Below are 15,910 nucleotides of genomic sequence, written 5' to 3'. Positions count from 1 at the left end.
CAGAACAAATACAATGAGGAAGTTCTTGTGAGAGATGCCTACATTTGATATGATATCCACTGATGCAGCTATTGTGAGCCCCTCAGTTGCATTCCTTATATTTAATAGACTAGCTGTAGTATTGTGTTTGAGGCATTCCACCCGAGAGCAATCCATAGCAAAGGATAAATGTTGTTTCAATGGGAAGGTACACAACACTCTTGCTAATGCATCATATCAGTTGCACTCTTCTGTTAGTCTATTTAGCAGTGTATAAACAATGGGATGCTCACCATTGCTGGCATATACATGCTAGTGCATCAAGATTTCAGATAATCAATACAATCCTCTGTCTGACCATAAGTTACATCTGCCTGAACTGATTCTCATAGGACAGTGATGAATATTATGGACATCCTGTCTGATTATGCACGGCAGGCCTCATATGTTCATTCTAATCTGATAAGGTAAATTGTGAAAATGCTAATTAGTGCAATGCAGATATAGAACTGTTGTGCCCATCAGCTAACATGTCAGCCTCACCCTCTAACCCTATGACTTGGACTTTTTCCAGGTCTTTTTCCATATCTTTCTTGTTAACTAGGAACAGCCAAAACCAAATACAGCAACAGAAAAACCCTAGTCTAATTTAGATGCTGTATCTGCAGTACCATGTGAGGAATGTATTAAGAGCTTGATTCAAAACTCATTGAAATCAGTGGGAGTCTTTCCACTTTGAATCAGGTCCCAGTAGAATAGTGATTATTGCTACAACAAAATATTCTCCAACTAACTCATTTATTCACAAGACATTTAAAATTAAAAGTCAGTAGTAAGAGCAACACAGAGATGTGCAAAAAGTAAATAGTGATACACATGCAGCATTACACCTATAAAATATGTAGGTTGTCCGTAATTATCTCCATTAACATTTGTAGAGGGACATGAATTTCCTTTCACAACATCAGCCCAAACATTTTTCAAGCTGTGCCACTAGCGTCATCTCCTGAGATTTTGCGTTGTGTACTGGGTTGTTCACCTTAGGTTGTGAAGTATTCATAAAGTACTTCAGAAGTATTAGCAGGCATCTCTTGGCTTACAAAAAGCACTTATGGCCTCATATAAAATAAGTGGTTCACAGAATACCTTACTTCTATGTAATTAAAACAGGTTACTCTAACATATTGTAAGATTCCGCATAATTTTTCATCCTGCCAGTCAAGTCTCTCCCTTTTTTTAGAATACCCAGGATTAAAACAATGTTTTCCGTTAACACAGTGACATTTAAATGATGCTCTGGGCATGGCTTTGTACAAAGAGATCTAAGAATCCCTGTAAATGTTAATCAGGATTTATTTATTTATTTAGGCAACTAACACACAGATAAACCAATCCTGAAATATCCTTCCTCTCTCCCACATTGCCTGACAATGCTGCACATGGCTACAGCATGACTACCAACTGAATTCTGATTTTTGTTCTAGCACCTCACTCTAAATTAATTTTTACCCTACCACATTGCTGAGCTGTACAATGTGAAAAATGTTTGTTTGGTTCTACAAAGTTTTGTCTCAGCAGTATGCCTCTGAGTTCCTGGTTAGGAAACGTCGAGCCAATTCTTTTATGGAAGAAAGTAAGAAGGGAAATTTAGAAAGAGAATGCATTGAAGAACTGTGCAATAAAGAAGAAGCCAGAGAAATATTTGAAAATAATCCTGAAACGGTAAGAATTTGATGAGCATTTGAGAACTGGAGAACAGTTTTGTGCAGAGGAGGAAGAAAAAATCTGGAAATGTATAGGTTTCTATATAGCAGGGCTAAAAAGCATTCAGACCAAGAGTGAAATTCTTCCATGTGCAGAGTGCCAGCCCAGTGCATATGCACATTACCTATTAAGGAAGACAGCAGATGCACAAAGTATGGCTGTGTGTACTTTCTTTTGATTTTTTTTTTAAAGGCACAAATTTCCCAGCACTCCATGCATGGAACACCCATTGGCCTGAAATGAGAATTCTACAAAGAGACTACTTGCAGAACAAAACATCTAAGGGTACGTCTTCACTACCCGCCGTATCGGCGGGTAGCAATCGATTTATCCGGGATCGATATATCGCGTCTCGTTAAGACGCGATATATCGATCCCTGAACGCGCTCACCGTCGACTCTGGAACTCCACCAGAGCGAGCGGCGGTAGTGCAGTCGACGGGGGAGCCGCGGCCGTTGATCCCGCGCCGTCTGGACCTCAGGTAATTCGATCCAAGATACTTCGACTGAATAGCGTAGCTGAAGTTGCGTATCTTGGATCAATTCCCCCCCCCCCAGTGTAGACCAGCCCTGAGTATGGCCCTCGCTCTCCTAACAAATTACTGGTGCAGCCATTTTTATCATAAAGATATTGGGCACCCTTGCTGAAGGACTTTCTTCTAAGTACAAGATTCTAGTGCCTGAGTTCATGCACACCACACTGGATCTACAATGTTAAATGTTTGAGGCATTAAATTTGCATTACAGAATGGACATTAATCTGTTATAAAGTTAGAAAATGAATTATCTTATTTTTGGTTGTAAATAAAGTCTGTATTGTTTGCATGATCTGCCTTTGATCAAATAGCACAGGCTATTGGGCTACTTTTAGTGTTAGACTGTTATGGTTATAGTTTTTATTTTAAAAAAAAATACCACATAAGAGTGCAGTATTATTAATCACTTAGTTAAATAAAAAGCCAAAACATTTTTCCATTTCATTTTCAATATAAATACATGTTCAAAGCTAGATTTTTATTACCTATCATTATTAGATGCAATTTTGTTTCCAGGATTAATTTTGGGTGACAATCTTGCCATATGGGAGGGGGGAGATTTTCAAAGGCAGAAAGGACAGTTATATGTCCAGCTCCCATTAATTGCCTTTTATGCCTTTGAAAATCTCCTTCTAGGCATCCAAATATCTGACTGCACCTGCAAATCAGGCACTTGTGTCTACAAAAAGACAGGTCAAGATTCCTTTGAAAAGTCTGAATTACTTCTCTTTTAGATCTTATCTGCCTGTAAAGTTTGACTCAGACTGCCACCCTGTACAGGACTTTTAGGCACAAACAATACAAAGAACAATTTTGCACCTCTTGATTTTTGGGGCCTCCATAGTGTGCGCTGACTCAGCAAAGGACAGACTGGTCCTTTCTCCCTCTCTGACACAGGGAGAGAAATGCTATTCCCTGCTGAATCCTAATCTCCAACTTGGAGAGCAGAACCATAAAGGGAGAGGATTCCTCCCCTATTTTTTTTTCTGCCCCTCCCTCCCTCTGGTAATCTGGAGCCCTGTGTTTGATTCTAAAAGCAAGTTTTATAGAAGATTCCTAGTTGATTCCATAGATGAATAAAAATGATAATTGATGGACCTCTTCTTTCTTTCTTCTCCTTTTTCAATTACAGCACAAATACCTTTCAGTAAATGTCTAGTTAACATTTTATAATAATTCCAATTATTTTAAAACTTACTAAACTTCTCTTATTCTTTTTACAGGAATATTTTTACCCCAAATATTTAAGTAAGTACCAATCCCCGTCAACCCATAAAAAACACACCTCCTTGTGTGCTGTATTTTATCATACAGTTTATATGATACTGAGGGCTTTCTTCCCACTTGCATACTATAAGTTGCAATAGCTGGGTGTTTTTCTTTTGAATTCTGATGTCTAGTAGCTCACAAGCTCTTCTGTATAGTTAGAACCTGACTGAGCCATTCAGAATGTGAGGCTGTGATCAGGTGTCCTTAATGTGTCCACTGGTTTTCTAGCTCAAACTGTGAGAATAGGCTCTTTGAAGGTGCAGTGCTTAATTTCCGTTGTGATGATTTCAGTTTAAATGGGTGTTTGGCCCATAAGCAGATTGTGTTGGTTTGTATTTACAGGCTGCCTCGGCTCCCATCGAGCAGGGATTTTCAAGGTTACTGATGTTATTCCAGATTCCTCAACTGACCTGAGAACCTGTGTGAAAGGTAAGAATTTGATATAAATTTCACAAACAGTACTGAGACAGAGTTATGGTGTATCTAATACTGATTTGAGTTTAAACATACACTCTCCCCCCCCTCACCCCCCAGAGCAGTCCACCTAGTAAGAAAAGAGAAACTAGTATTTTAAACTCCTAATACAGTTATCTAGAAAGTAAAATTACATTCAAAATAGTAGAGTTTACTCTCACTCTTGAGTAATACTCCGGGGGAATTCTGCGCCAAAATATTAAAAATTCTGCACACAGTATTTTAAAATTCTGCATATTTTATTTGTCAAAATAACACAATATAATCATGACCGTTTCAATTATTTTGGTAATTTATTTCAAAATATCTGTCAGCAAGTATGTCTGTAACAATACAGACCCAAAAAAAGATTCTGGTAAAAAAATTTTGACAAATAGATTCCTTACTGGGCATATTAATATAGAATTTGGAGTAATTCATTTAAATTACAATACAGAACTATATTTCCTGCACCCGTCATAAGCAGTGCAAAGGCTTGGGGGTGTCAGGGATGACAGTGGAGCTGGGGGACAGGGAAGGAGCCTGGAGTGAACCTGGAGGGTTGTTGGGTGTGGATGGGAGAAGGATGGAACAGGCTTTTTTGAGGGGAGGGACAGGATTGTTAGTGAGTTTACAGACTACAGGCCAAATTCACCTGTGAATGGATGTACTCCATTAAAGTCAACATAGATCCACCTGCTTTAGTCAGGCAGTTTTGCCCAACTTTTTTTTTATTGTACTATACTTAGTATTGACCTCTGTCCCCAGATGTGTGAACTTATGTACTGTGCCTTTCATTAAAAAAGAATGAGAATGATTGTCTCGCCTAATCAGAGGTCTTCGTTTCTAACAGACCAGGATACGGCAGCACAGAACGTGTCTGTGTTGGTCAAGAGACAGGTGGTTTGTGAGATCTGGTGTAGTCAGTGGTGGCTGGTGAGTGGGGGGGATGCAGGTACCATGATCTTCCCAGTGACCTTCTTACCTTTCCACTGCAGTCTGGGTCACTGCCATGAGGAGTTGTCATGAGGAGGGTTTTGGTGGTGAATGGGGGAGGAGGAGACAGTGGACAGAATAGGGAGCCCTCACTTCCCTCTTCCACCACACTCCATCTTCTAGAATGGTGTCCCCTCTGTTTTATTATGGTCACATTGCTTTCTCTCTCCCCCTCCAATCTATCCCTTACCCTCTTATCTTCCTCCACCAATTCACCCACACTCACACTGTCATTCATCAATTCACCCTATTATCTCTTTCCTCACCCCTCTTCCCCCCGCCCAATTCACCTCATTCCTTCCATTCACCCCACATTCACCCCTGCCAATTCAACTTATCCTCCCCAGGCTCAGAACCCCCATAAGTTCCCAGTGTTCTCTTCCTTCTACCGAATCTCCTCTTGCTCAGGAACACCCTTCCCTCTTAATTCCCCTCCATCCACACACTTCCTGCCCACCAAGCTCACTTGTTGTTGGACCTAAGGAAACAGAAGGAGAGAGGCAGAAAGGAAAGTCTTTGGCTGCAGGAAGAATATGTAGAGAGTCCCATAGCTTGCTTTTGTGAAGTTAATCTGTGTTAGCCACTCATTGGCCATATTCCCTTCCCTGTGCCTGCACCCTCTTCTGCCTGTAGCTGGAGTCATCTATTTGCAGCAGGTAATACTGCACCCTGCAATGTAGCAGCCTTTCTATAGGTGCTATACACTTTTTGTGGTGTGACATAATCAGTGGGGCTCACCTACATCAGCCACTCAATGACCAGTTGCCGCTGGATGTAATTGAGAAATATGCAAACAAAATAAGATTATGTAACTTTCTGCTTTACAACAGGCTAAAAAAATAGAACAGATTTTTTTCTTGTAAGACACTATAGAGCCCAGCTTTTCAGTTCTTATGAGCATGTTCAAGTCAATGGGGGCACTGCAGGTTTGGGTCCATATAATATGATGGTAGCCATCCAATTCACTGTTCTGAATCATCTGATATAACCAATCCCTTTTTTCCTTCTCTTTCTATTATTACTAGGGTGACCAGACAGCAAATGTGAAAAATCAGGACAGGGGTTGGGAAGTAATTGGAGCCTATATAAGAAAAAGACCCAAAAATCGGGACATCTGGTCACCCTAATTATTACTAGTGTTTTAAAACCCCACATTTTAAAAAGCAAGCCTCAAAAAGCTACAGGCCCACTCTTCACAAATATGTAATCCCAAAGTAGGAGCAAGACATTTGCTGATAGATTTACAGATTAATTTTTTCAACGTCTCCCATATTTACAAACTGAAGCAAGAATAAACTCATTAAGCACCCCAGCATGTTGATGTAAGGCAAAGAAAGTGGGGAAAATAGTTGAAGTATAAACTTACCTACCAACTTAGGGGAGTACAGGGGAAAACAATAGGCTCTGCGTTCTTCCTGTAGTAGACATGTTGTACCTTGCTTTACATTGCTACACAGGGATGCACAGAGCGTTCTCGATTCCTCTGCATGCTCCAATTTTTTATTTTTGTAAGTGAATTTAAAGTTGGTGAAAGCTGCAAGTTGGCTAGCACTGGGAAGTGAAGTTGCCAGTTTGTCAATGGAGCATATACAGGACAGGCAGCAGAGGTATAAGCTTCCACACAAATGTACGACCTCTAGCATGACAAAGGAATTGGTCTCTGTACCTTTCAGACCTTGGCCTCTGCTGAGACAACTGGGATGATGATTGATGATGCAGACAGCTATTTACTAAGAACTGAACTGAGACCTCTAGGTTAATTTACTTATGCCACTGAAGAGCCATCGTTTGGTAGTGGCTTGCTGCTATTACCAACCTGGGCCAGATTGCACCCGGTAGTAACAAGCACTGTATACCAATTCCCATGAGCCATTCATTTTATAATTGTCTTCTCTTGGTGGGGGGAAAATGTTGCTGATCCATAACTGGTAATGTTGTCTTTGGACTAGCTGCCAAAGGTGACAAAGTGTGTTGTAACTTTTGAAGTAACTTACCTCTGGGCAGAATTAATAGAAGGACGTGCTATGTGGATGCTTTTTCTTGTGTGGCAAGCTTTTTCTTTCTTGTGAATGGTGACTATCAGAGGAAAGGAGGAAGAAAACAAGATTATGGAAAGGCGGAGCGTAAAAATAAACTTTTCCCCCCCCTGATCTTTTCCCCTCTGCACACACAGAAATTTCAAACCAATGTAGCCCTCTGCCATGCAATGAAGATGGCTATACGGAATGCATCGATGGGCAAGCCAGATACACGTGTGTCTGTAAACCAGGCTGGCAAGGAGAGAGATGTGAAGAAGGTACAGTCCATATTGTGACTATGATGGTAGTATCTGTTACTATGGCTGAAATTAGAGCATTATTAACAATACCATATCTTTAAATAGATAAATGAGGCAGCAAATAGCCTCTCTTAGATTAAGATTTCTTGGGCTCCCCCGCTCCCCTTCTGTGACATACCAGGCCACAATCCAGACCAATGAGTTGCTATGTCACCCCAGGTCTGTAACCCGGGGATGGGGATGTCCTTCACAATGCCTTGCGGCTGTAGCCTCTAACCTGGACTGCTCACAAACTGCCCCCAGCTATGTCTGTATGTGCTGCAGCCAGCCAGCCACAAATTGGCGCTTATCAGTCTTAAAGATTACCACAGGGTGATCCCAACACACTCCCAATCTCAGATTTCCGCTCAGAAACATATGTCCTGTACTGCCCAGCCCTCTCCTGGACAGTACAGATACATTGAGTCCATTATTCCTTTAAGGAAATTACATGCACAACTTTTTACCCCAAATGAAATTACCCAGACAATTCAATTTGAACACACTGGATTAGATAAAAGAATAAAACAAGTTTATTAACTACAAAGAGTGAGAGATCTTAAGTGAGTACAAGTAATGAAAGATAAAAGTCAGACACGTTTACAAGAAAAATAAAGATAAAATGCTACTGGTGACTAAGGCTAGGTCTACACTACCCGCCTGAATCAGCGGGTAGAAATCGACCTCTCGGGGATCGATTTGTCACGTCCCAACCCGAATCGACGCTCTTACTCCACCAGCGAAGATGGGAGTAAGCGCCGTCGACGGGAAGCCGCAGAGGTCGATTTTGCCGCCATCCCTACAGCGGAGTAAGTCGGCTGCGATACGTCGAATTCAGCTACGCTATTCGCGTAGCTGAATTTGCGTATCTTAAATTGACCCCCCCCCCCCCGTAGTGAAGACCTGCCCTAACTTAACAAACTATATTAGATTCAAAGCAAAGTTCTCTCACCTGTGTCGAAGGAAACTCCATGCCATTTCTTTGCTAAGATGAAAATTTTTGCCCCTGCCCTCTTTCCTGCCAAAGAATGGCCACTTTGCTGGTAATTGTCCATCAGCCTTGTGTACACCTGGCTGAGGCATCAGCTTGCCTTTTATCTCAGAGGGACTGATTTGACCACTCCCCAAATTTATCTGGAAAATATATTTTAGTCATGATTTCAGTTTATAACTTCACATATAATGCTACTGCCATCATATTACTGATCAGCAAATTATGAGTTTTTAAATGATACTTCACAAGACATAACTTGTACAGAAGTTACTACAATAGTGTATGGGTGTGAACACGGATATATTCTGTTACACCTTCTAGATATAAATGAATGCGAAGACCCAGCAAATAAAAATGGAGGTTGTAGCCACAGCTGTACTAATGTTCCTGGAAGCTACCGCTGTTCCTGTGACAATGGATACTATATACTTCCAAATAAACAGGACTGCAAAGGTAAGAAAGGACACTTAAAACATCATTGTATGAAAAGAAATTATGTTTGGATACTACCAATTAAAGAATTTAGGCTGAACTATAGCTACTGTCCCTTTAAATTTTCCATTCCTATTTCGAGCCAAATTCTGCCATCTAATGTATATTTGATTCCCATTGATATGCCCAACTTAGTTCACTACTAGGGTTGTGTAAGCCTTTTTACATGAACCCAAGCTAGTTAATTAATGAAACCTGGGCTTGGGTCACAAACCCCAGACTTAAACCAATTTCATAGCCCAAGTCAAGTTTCTAGAATGCGAAGGGCAGTTAACCTTCTTAGCTGGAAACACAGTTTGTGAAAATCTGTAGCTTTGATTGGATTTCACTCTCTGAGTTTGGGTTTTCTTCACTTGAAAGGAAAATATTAATGAATTCTGAGGATGAGCGTTATTAGGGTGTCCTGATGTTTGGGGCTTTGTCTTATATAGGTGCCTATTACCTCCCAGTCCTGTCCTGATTTTTCACACTGGCTATCTAGTCATCCTACTCTTTATATAGGGAAAGGCTTGTGCTGCATTGCATCACTATAATTACTTTCAGGGTGTAGCCCAAAGGCAGGAAGGGTGCAAGGATGTTTCACGCCCTAGGCGAAACTTCCAGGGTGCCCCCCCATGGCAGCTCCCCACCCGCCCTGAGGGCCACCCCCCCGGAGCAGCTCCCCCCAGCCTGGGGAGCCATGTGGCAGTTCCCCTACGTGCCGCCCCCCTCCACACTTGCTGCAGGCGGCCCTCCCCGCGCCCCCCTACCCCAGCTCCCTCCGCCTAAATGCCGACGACGACCAGGGCGGCCGAAGATCCGGTCGCCGCCGAAGGACCCGAAATGCCGCCCCCCAAATGCTAGCACCCTAGGTGACCGCCTAGGTCGTCTAATGGGTTGCACCGGCCCTGCCCAAAGGCCTTTTCATTGACTATAGATTTAAGTCTTTATTTTGGAATAAAATTCCAGGTAAAGGCCATGTGTTAATATAGTTAGCAGAAAAATGTGATGGCATTTTGGCAAGAAAATAGCTTACCTCATTCCTAGTATTGCATTTCTTTACTATTCAAAACTTTTCTGTTGAACTGTACTAACTGGTATGGATACCATCGTCAGAGGATATAAAGGGACAGACCTTCAGGCTGGCTTTCACTGGGCTTCTGTTTAGTGCATGTACTTTTGTGGACGCAAATAATCAATGACATCATGACTCCTATATAATCCCATTGCAATACTGCAGTCTGACAAATGCAGGCTCACAAGTTGGTTGAACAGAGCCTGTTCATATACTTTTAATCCTTTAGAGCTAGATCGTGCACCCCCCTGGCTCATGTTGGTGAGCCCTTATTCACACAAGTAGTCTTGATGCCAGAGAGGTTACCTGCCATTAATTAGGGCTCACCAATATGAGTAACAGCTGCACAATCTAGCTGTCAATCAGGAATGATGATGAACAGAGCATTATAGTAAACACATTTGTGCTACTTTTTTCCCCTTCAACCTCTGACACACTTGTCCCTTTTCCTTGGATCCATAGTACAGCCTACAGAGTATCAAGGTATGCAGAAGGAGACTTCACTTGGGGACAAGGTAAAATTTCTTGCAAAATCCTCTGGAAGTCTCCCTTACAAAGGAGACTATGCCAAACCTAGCAAGATCTGCCAGAATTGTGAGCCTTTTTTTTTTTTTTTTGCCCTTACAATCTTGAGGCAGGGTAAAATGTCATGAGAAAAACTTTATTCTCAGTAACACTTCTGAATTTGTAGACTGGGATGAATGTATGATACATCCAAACGTCTGTGGGACAGCACAGTGCAAGAACTACCCTGGCAAATATAAATGTGAATGTGCGGAAGGCTACACATATAATTCAACTTCAAAGAATTGTGAAGGTAAAGGGTGTTGGTTTATTTTAAATAACTGCTGTGACAATTTGGGAAATCTGTCTATATGAAACTTACAAATTCTAGTTGATTTTATGAAATTGTTGCATCATTAAATGCCTCCATGAACATGGAATCAGCCATCTGCTACCATTTCTCCCATGTCAAGGACAATAGAGAGTTGTTAACTTAAAACAGTTCCCATTCAAATGGGAGCACCTTAGAACAATGGGCTGGCTAAAGTTTAGACAATCCAGTTATCTTATGTGCTTTGCAGAGAGTGGGGTTTGGAGCAGTGGAAGGGAACAAAGACACAGGATGTGTCAGAGTGGGGGTTTACAAACTCAAAGGGTACACCCATCTCAGAGCCCAGGTCAAACTGACTCAGGCTTGTACTTCGGGGCTGAAAATAGCAGTGTAGACTGGAGGGTCAACCTGAGCCCAAACATCTACACTGCTCTCTTTAGCCCTCCAAGCCTGAGTCAGTTGACCCGGGCTCTGAGTCTCTCTGCTGCGGTTTTTTTTTTTTTTTGGTAGATGTACCCAAAAGCTGAGGAGGGACTCAGAAGGGAAGCTTTTTGATTACCAGATCAACTGGAGGCGAAGGATACTAACTGCAGGGGCCAGGGAAAGAAGCCCTGAGCTGGGGGAATGAGATTCAATACAGGGGACTAGGAGCCCTGGAAAGATTCCAGCTGAAATCCCAAAGAATGCTCAAGGGTGGTGAGGAAACTGAGGAATGGCATACAGGTGTTCGTTGTTTTGCCTAGATCTGTACATCTCTTGTGCTGTCTAAAGTAAAGAGTGAGCGGTTTAGAAATCCGTCTGCGAAGTCTGTGTTGTTTGCTTTAATTATCACGTGTTTCTGAAAGGGTGAACTATAAACCAGTGGCTGACTACTCACAAGATGAGCTCTAGGGAAGGGTTTTGCTTATGCTACTGAAGTGTATTGGGGGTCAGCACTCGTGCTAAGGGCCTTGTGCAGCTGGGCGGTGGGGTCCATCCTCCATGCAGGGGTATGAGACAGAGAGTTTGTGCCCAAGAAGTGTGCCAGAGAGTCTGCAGCCAGAGATTGTAGCTGGAGCCTACCCTGTGATCATAGGGGGCGTCAAGGCGCACAGGCCCAGCAAGTGGGTCTAGCACAGCAGCCTGGTGAGGATCCAGCAGGGGAATCTCAACCAGGGCTGTTACAATTGCTAGAACATATCAAACAACTTTCTACCCTCTTCTAGGGGTATATTAATCACCCCATTTTGTGTCACTATCATTCAAACGTTGGGTGCTCATTGATATTGAGTCAATCTGGCTACTCTTCATAAAGGGTGCAAATATAATACTGGAGGGATTCACTCTCAAAAAATTGGGACCTGAGGCCGTCATTTAAAAATGGTCCATTCCTCTCCTCCCACCCCCATTACACCTCCTCCATGCACTCTAATATATGAGTTGTCAGAAGAAGATTGTCCTTTCATAAATTTTCTAGGGAGAGAAGAACATTTCTTTATGAAATCAGCATGTGGGAGAAAGCGTCCCTCCAGAGAAAGTTACCGTAGCTATTCATGCTGAAGGTGAATATATATATTTAGCTAGCGGTAGAGCTCTGAAAAGGCACTGTACAAATATTGAAATGTCTAATTTGCCTTTTTTTAAAAAAAATATTTGAGTATTTGCAGATTTGATTCTGGATCATTTTAATTCGTTCCACCAGCTTTAATGTTTGCTATACAGTGGAAATAATGAAATTCCAACTGGTGAAAAAAAGAATGAACTTTTAGGACTTTACCTTAGGAGGAAATTCGCCATGATTGCAGTTTAACACAAGCTCTTTATAGCACAGGGAGTGCTGTAAACACAAATGGTGACCTGCAGATACTGCCTTTTTATTATCACACCAAAAATAAATAAATAAAGACTTAAAAATAGTTCTTTGCTGGCAGTGAGCATTTTATTCCATGTATTTATGTGCAACTGTCTGGTGCCTTAACTTTTACACCATAGCAAGGATTTCATAATCAGACATCTGTTCACCCTTGCCCAATTACTGTGGGATTAAAGAGAGGATACTAACAGATTTGTAACTGTATACTAGGATAAAAAAGACACTATGGTTTCAAGGAACAATCCTAAATACTCCCCCCCCTCCCCGGTGTACATTTAGGTTGTGTGGGGTTCTCCTTAAGTGTAAATTTTACTTTTAAAATTGGGTTCCTGAAAGGTTGTGAGACTAAGGATATTAACAAAAGCAGAGTCTCACTTCCTACTAAGGATGTAATGCTGCTAAGCTTTCAGAATTGTTATAACCACATTAAATGAGTCACCAAATCCTGTCTAAGGACAGGGTTGTGCAGATGGACAGCAGCTTAGCCTGTCTGAAGGTTGGCAACATGTATGTTTCCATTGTCATGTTGAAGGGCCAGATTCACTCCTGTGGATCAGTGAAGTCAAAGTTACATACACACACACGCATACCCAAACACAGAGCCTATAGCGGTAGCTGCTGCAAAGGGAGGAGGTAGGATTCTCCTCCCTTGCCCCCCGGAGAAGGCTGCTGCAGTATCAGCATCTCCCTCTTCTGGGGGTTCTGTGAATGGAAAGCAGCTGTAAAATCCAGTCAGGGTTCATAAACATCCCTCCAGTAGAAACTGGAATAAGTACTGACTTTGCTCATCCCCCTCAGACCACTTGTGTGGCTGCACCAGCCCACTACAGACACCCTGGCAAAGCAGGTCTTCCTGGAGACTAGCACTTGCTGCACCCTCTTGCCCTCCAAGCAGACATACCAGTTCTGAGGCCACAGTTTGCATTGTCAGAATCCTGGAGGTGAATCAAACCTGGGGTTTAAAACACAATAGAAGTTGTTTTAAAGAATGACGTAAGCCCACTACAGTTTAATTTAGATATTGATCGTGTCTTCAGCTCCACACATCTTTATCCTTCCTGAACAGACTGTTTCTCCTAAACAGGCCCTTGGTCAACTAAACAAACAGCAAAGACAGTAAGATTGGGCATTTTAATAGGTATAGTGCCTTTCCTCCAAGCATCTCAAAACCCTTCAGAAGTATTAGTTGTCTAGTCCCCTCAACACACCAAGGAAGTATCTGCCATGTAAATTATGGGGAACCTCTGGCACAGAGAGGTTAAATGACATGTGCTAGGTCACTCAGTGAGTCAGTGTCAAGTACTAGAATCGAAGCCAGGAATCCTGGGAACTAGTTTCTGGTTCTGCCCAATACATTATGCTCACCACTTTATAAAGTAGAGCTTAAAGAGGAGATCTTGAATTTAATTTTTAAAAACCTAGCATGCTACAAAACCAAATCATGTTTTTAAAATATATTTACTAGAATACTATCATTTATTTACATCAAAAGGGCATTTCAGAACCGGCATTGCAAAATTTCTTTATACATTGCCCTTAGCTCATGCCTACAAAGCCTCTCACCTCATGAGAGATTTTGCTTGTTTTCATATTAGAAATGTAACAATTAAATTGGCCTTTCACACAACGTTTCTTTTCTACATTATTTATTGCACATAGCCAACAACATGAAAAAGGTAGTGGGTTTAGCTCCTTAATAGCCAAGTGGTTTTTGCTTTTAATCAGCCTAAGTTGGTCTCCATAGACTCCACTTGAACTGTCTGGGCTTTGCAGCTTGGGAAGATTACTACGTTACTCAGAGGAGGTACCTCTCCCTCAGATGTGACTCTAGAGAACTGATTTTGGCCTGATGCAAACAGACTCTGGGTATATCTACACTTACTATTTAAAGCTCAAAAAGTCCCTTTTTTGCGCTAAAACCACAGGAGCATCTACTCTTGTTAATGACTTTTTGCGGTGAAACTCAGAAGTTTCACCGCAAAAAGAAAACCACCTTCACGAGAGGCATACAGCTCTTACTGCTGTTCTTTTTGTGCTGCTGTGAAAGTGAAGACACGTTCTACCAGTGTAAACACCTTTTAGCCTCCGAAGGATTTCCCACAGTTCCAAAAGCGACCACTCTGGTCAGCATCTCTGCTGCTCTGATGCATAGACGTCCACCCCTCCCCCTGTGTAAGCCCCGGGAAGTTTGAAGCTTCCTTTCCCTTTGTTTGTAGATGTGGTGGGGAAAGGAGACAGACAGCCAGACAGCAGGAGGTTTTAAAAAAAAAATGCCTCGGAAGAAAGAAGGAAGTAATGGGGCTCCTGAAGCGTGGACCATGAAGCAGGGTAGCATGGGGCACTGAGCAGGGACCCAGAATGCCTTCTGCTCATCCCCCCCCCCCTTCCCACAAGACCTATCGAGAGAGCTGCACTGTGGGATAGCTGCCCTACAGCGCTGCTTTCATCAGCAATGGAAGTGCTGGTAGTGTAAACACTCTCTGACGCCCGAGGAATTGAGTGAGTACACAAACCAGCGCTTTACTTTCACCGGTTCCCTATCACCGGTGAAACTTACAGCACAAAACCTCTGTAAGTGTAGACATACCCTCTGTTTCTGCTCCACACAATTGCCATGTATACTGTTAGGACTGTAGTAACTCTTGCAGCTTGTGAGACCTTAGGTGGAACAAGAGGAGAGTGGCCCAGAACAGGTAGTACCCATAGACAGGTGGCAGAAGTTCATTTATGTCAACTCCGCTCTTCTGCATTGCTCTGTAATTCTCAGCCATGCAGCTCAGCTTTGTAGCATCTCATATATCAGTTTAGCCTTGCCCTGGCTCACTGCACAGTTTCCATATCAGACTTGCTGGGGTTGTTCATCCAAAAGGCAATGTAAATTTCAGCCTGGAGAGGGCCTTTTAATATTTTAATACACCACCACCACCACCGACAGGATTCACATTCCAATACAGAACTGTCTTGCCCATTGTTGCATTAACTTAATGTACTTGTCTTTAGAACATTAAATGATTGTTCAGTCTAAGTCTCATGCAATGTGCTTCCGTTTCACTGCAGATGTGGATGAATGTGCTGAAAACATTTGTGCTCAAGAGTGTGTAAATTCTCCAGGAAGCTATGCCTGCTATTGTGATGGCAAGAAAGGGTTCAAGCTTTCTAAGGACAGGAAGCACTGTGAGGTAAAACTGCACGATGTGAGCTTGCTGGGGAAATTGCAGAGTTGGGTGTTTCTCCATGACAGGATGAGGTAGATTAGGAAAAGTACCAAAGCCAGTTTCAAAATTGCTGGGAAAATGCTGCAGGCTTTGAGTTGGGGCATGCTTCACAAAGCAAATTCAGCAGTATAATTTACGGGGATTTGGATATCATT

The 15,910-nt window shown here is 42.2% G+C and overlaps 1 protein-coding gene across 1 annotated transcript in view; it reads left to right on the top strand.

Annotated features, from left to right (window-relative positions):
- The first annotated feature begins 718 nt into the window (after positions 1 to 718).
- PROS1 (protein S) overlaps positions 719 to 15,910 on the top strand; it is a 42,546-nt gene continuing 27,354 nt past the window's right edge. The window contains exons 1-7 of the mRNA XM_026659026.2: positions 719 to 1,701; positions 3,502 to 3,526; positions 3,890 to 3,976; positions 7,170 to 7,292; positions 8,629 to 8,760; positions 10,545 to 10,670; positions 15,598 to 15,719. Coding sequence (XP_026514811.1) covers positions 1,522 to 1,701; positions 3,502 to 3,526; positions 3,890 to 3,976; positions 7,170 to 7,292; positions 8,629 to 8,760; positions 10,545 to 10,670; positions 15,598 to 15,719 — 795 coding nt within the window. The 5' untranslated portion in view covers positions 719 to 1,521. The remainder of the gene's footprint in view (positions 1,702 to 3,501; positions 3,527 to 3,889; positions 3,977 to 7,169; positions 7,293 to 8,628; positions 8,761 to 10,544; positions 10,671 to 15,597; positions 15,720 to 15,910) is intronic.

Source organism: Terrapene carolina, unplaced genomic scaffold, assembly GCF_002925995.2.
Source record: "Terrapene carolina triunguis isolate 2854851 unplaced genomic scaffold, T_m_triunguis-2.0 Scaffold558, whole genome shotgun sequence".
Classification (NCBI taxonomy): domain Eukaryota; kingdom Metazoa; phylum Chordata; order Testudines; family Emydidae; genus Terrapene; species Terrapene triunguis.
This window is presented reverse-complemented; position numbering and strand designations above follow the sequence as displayed.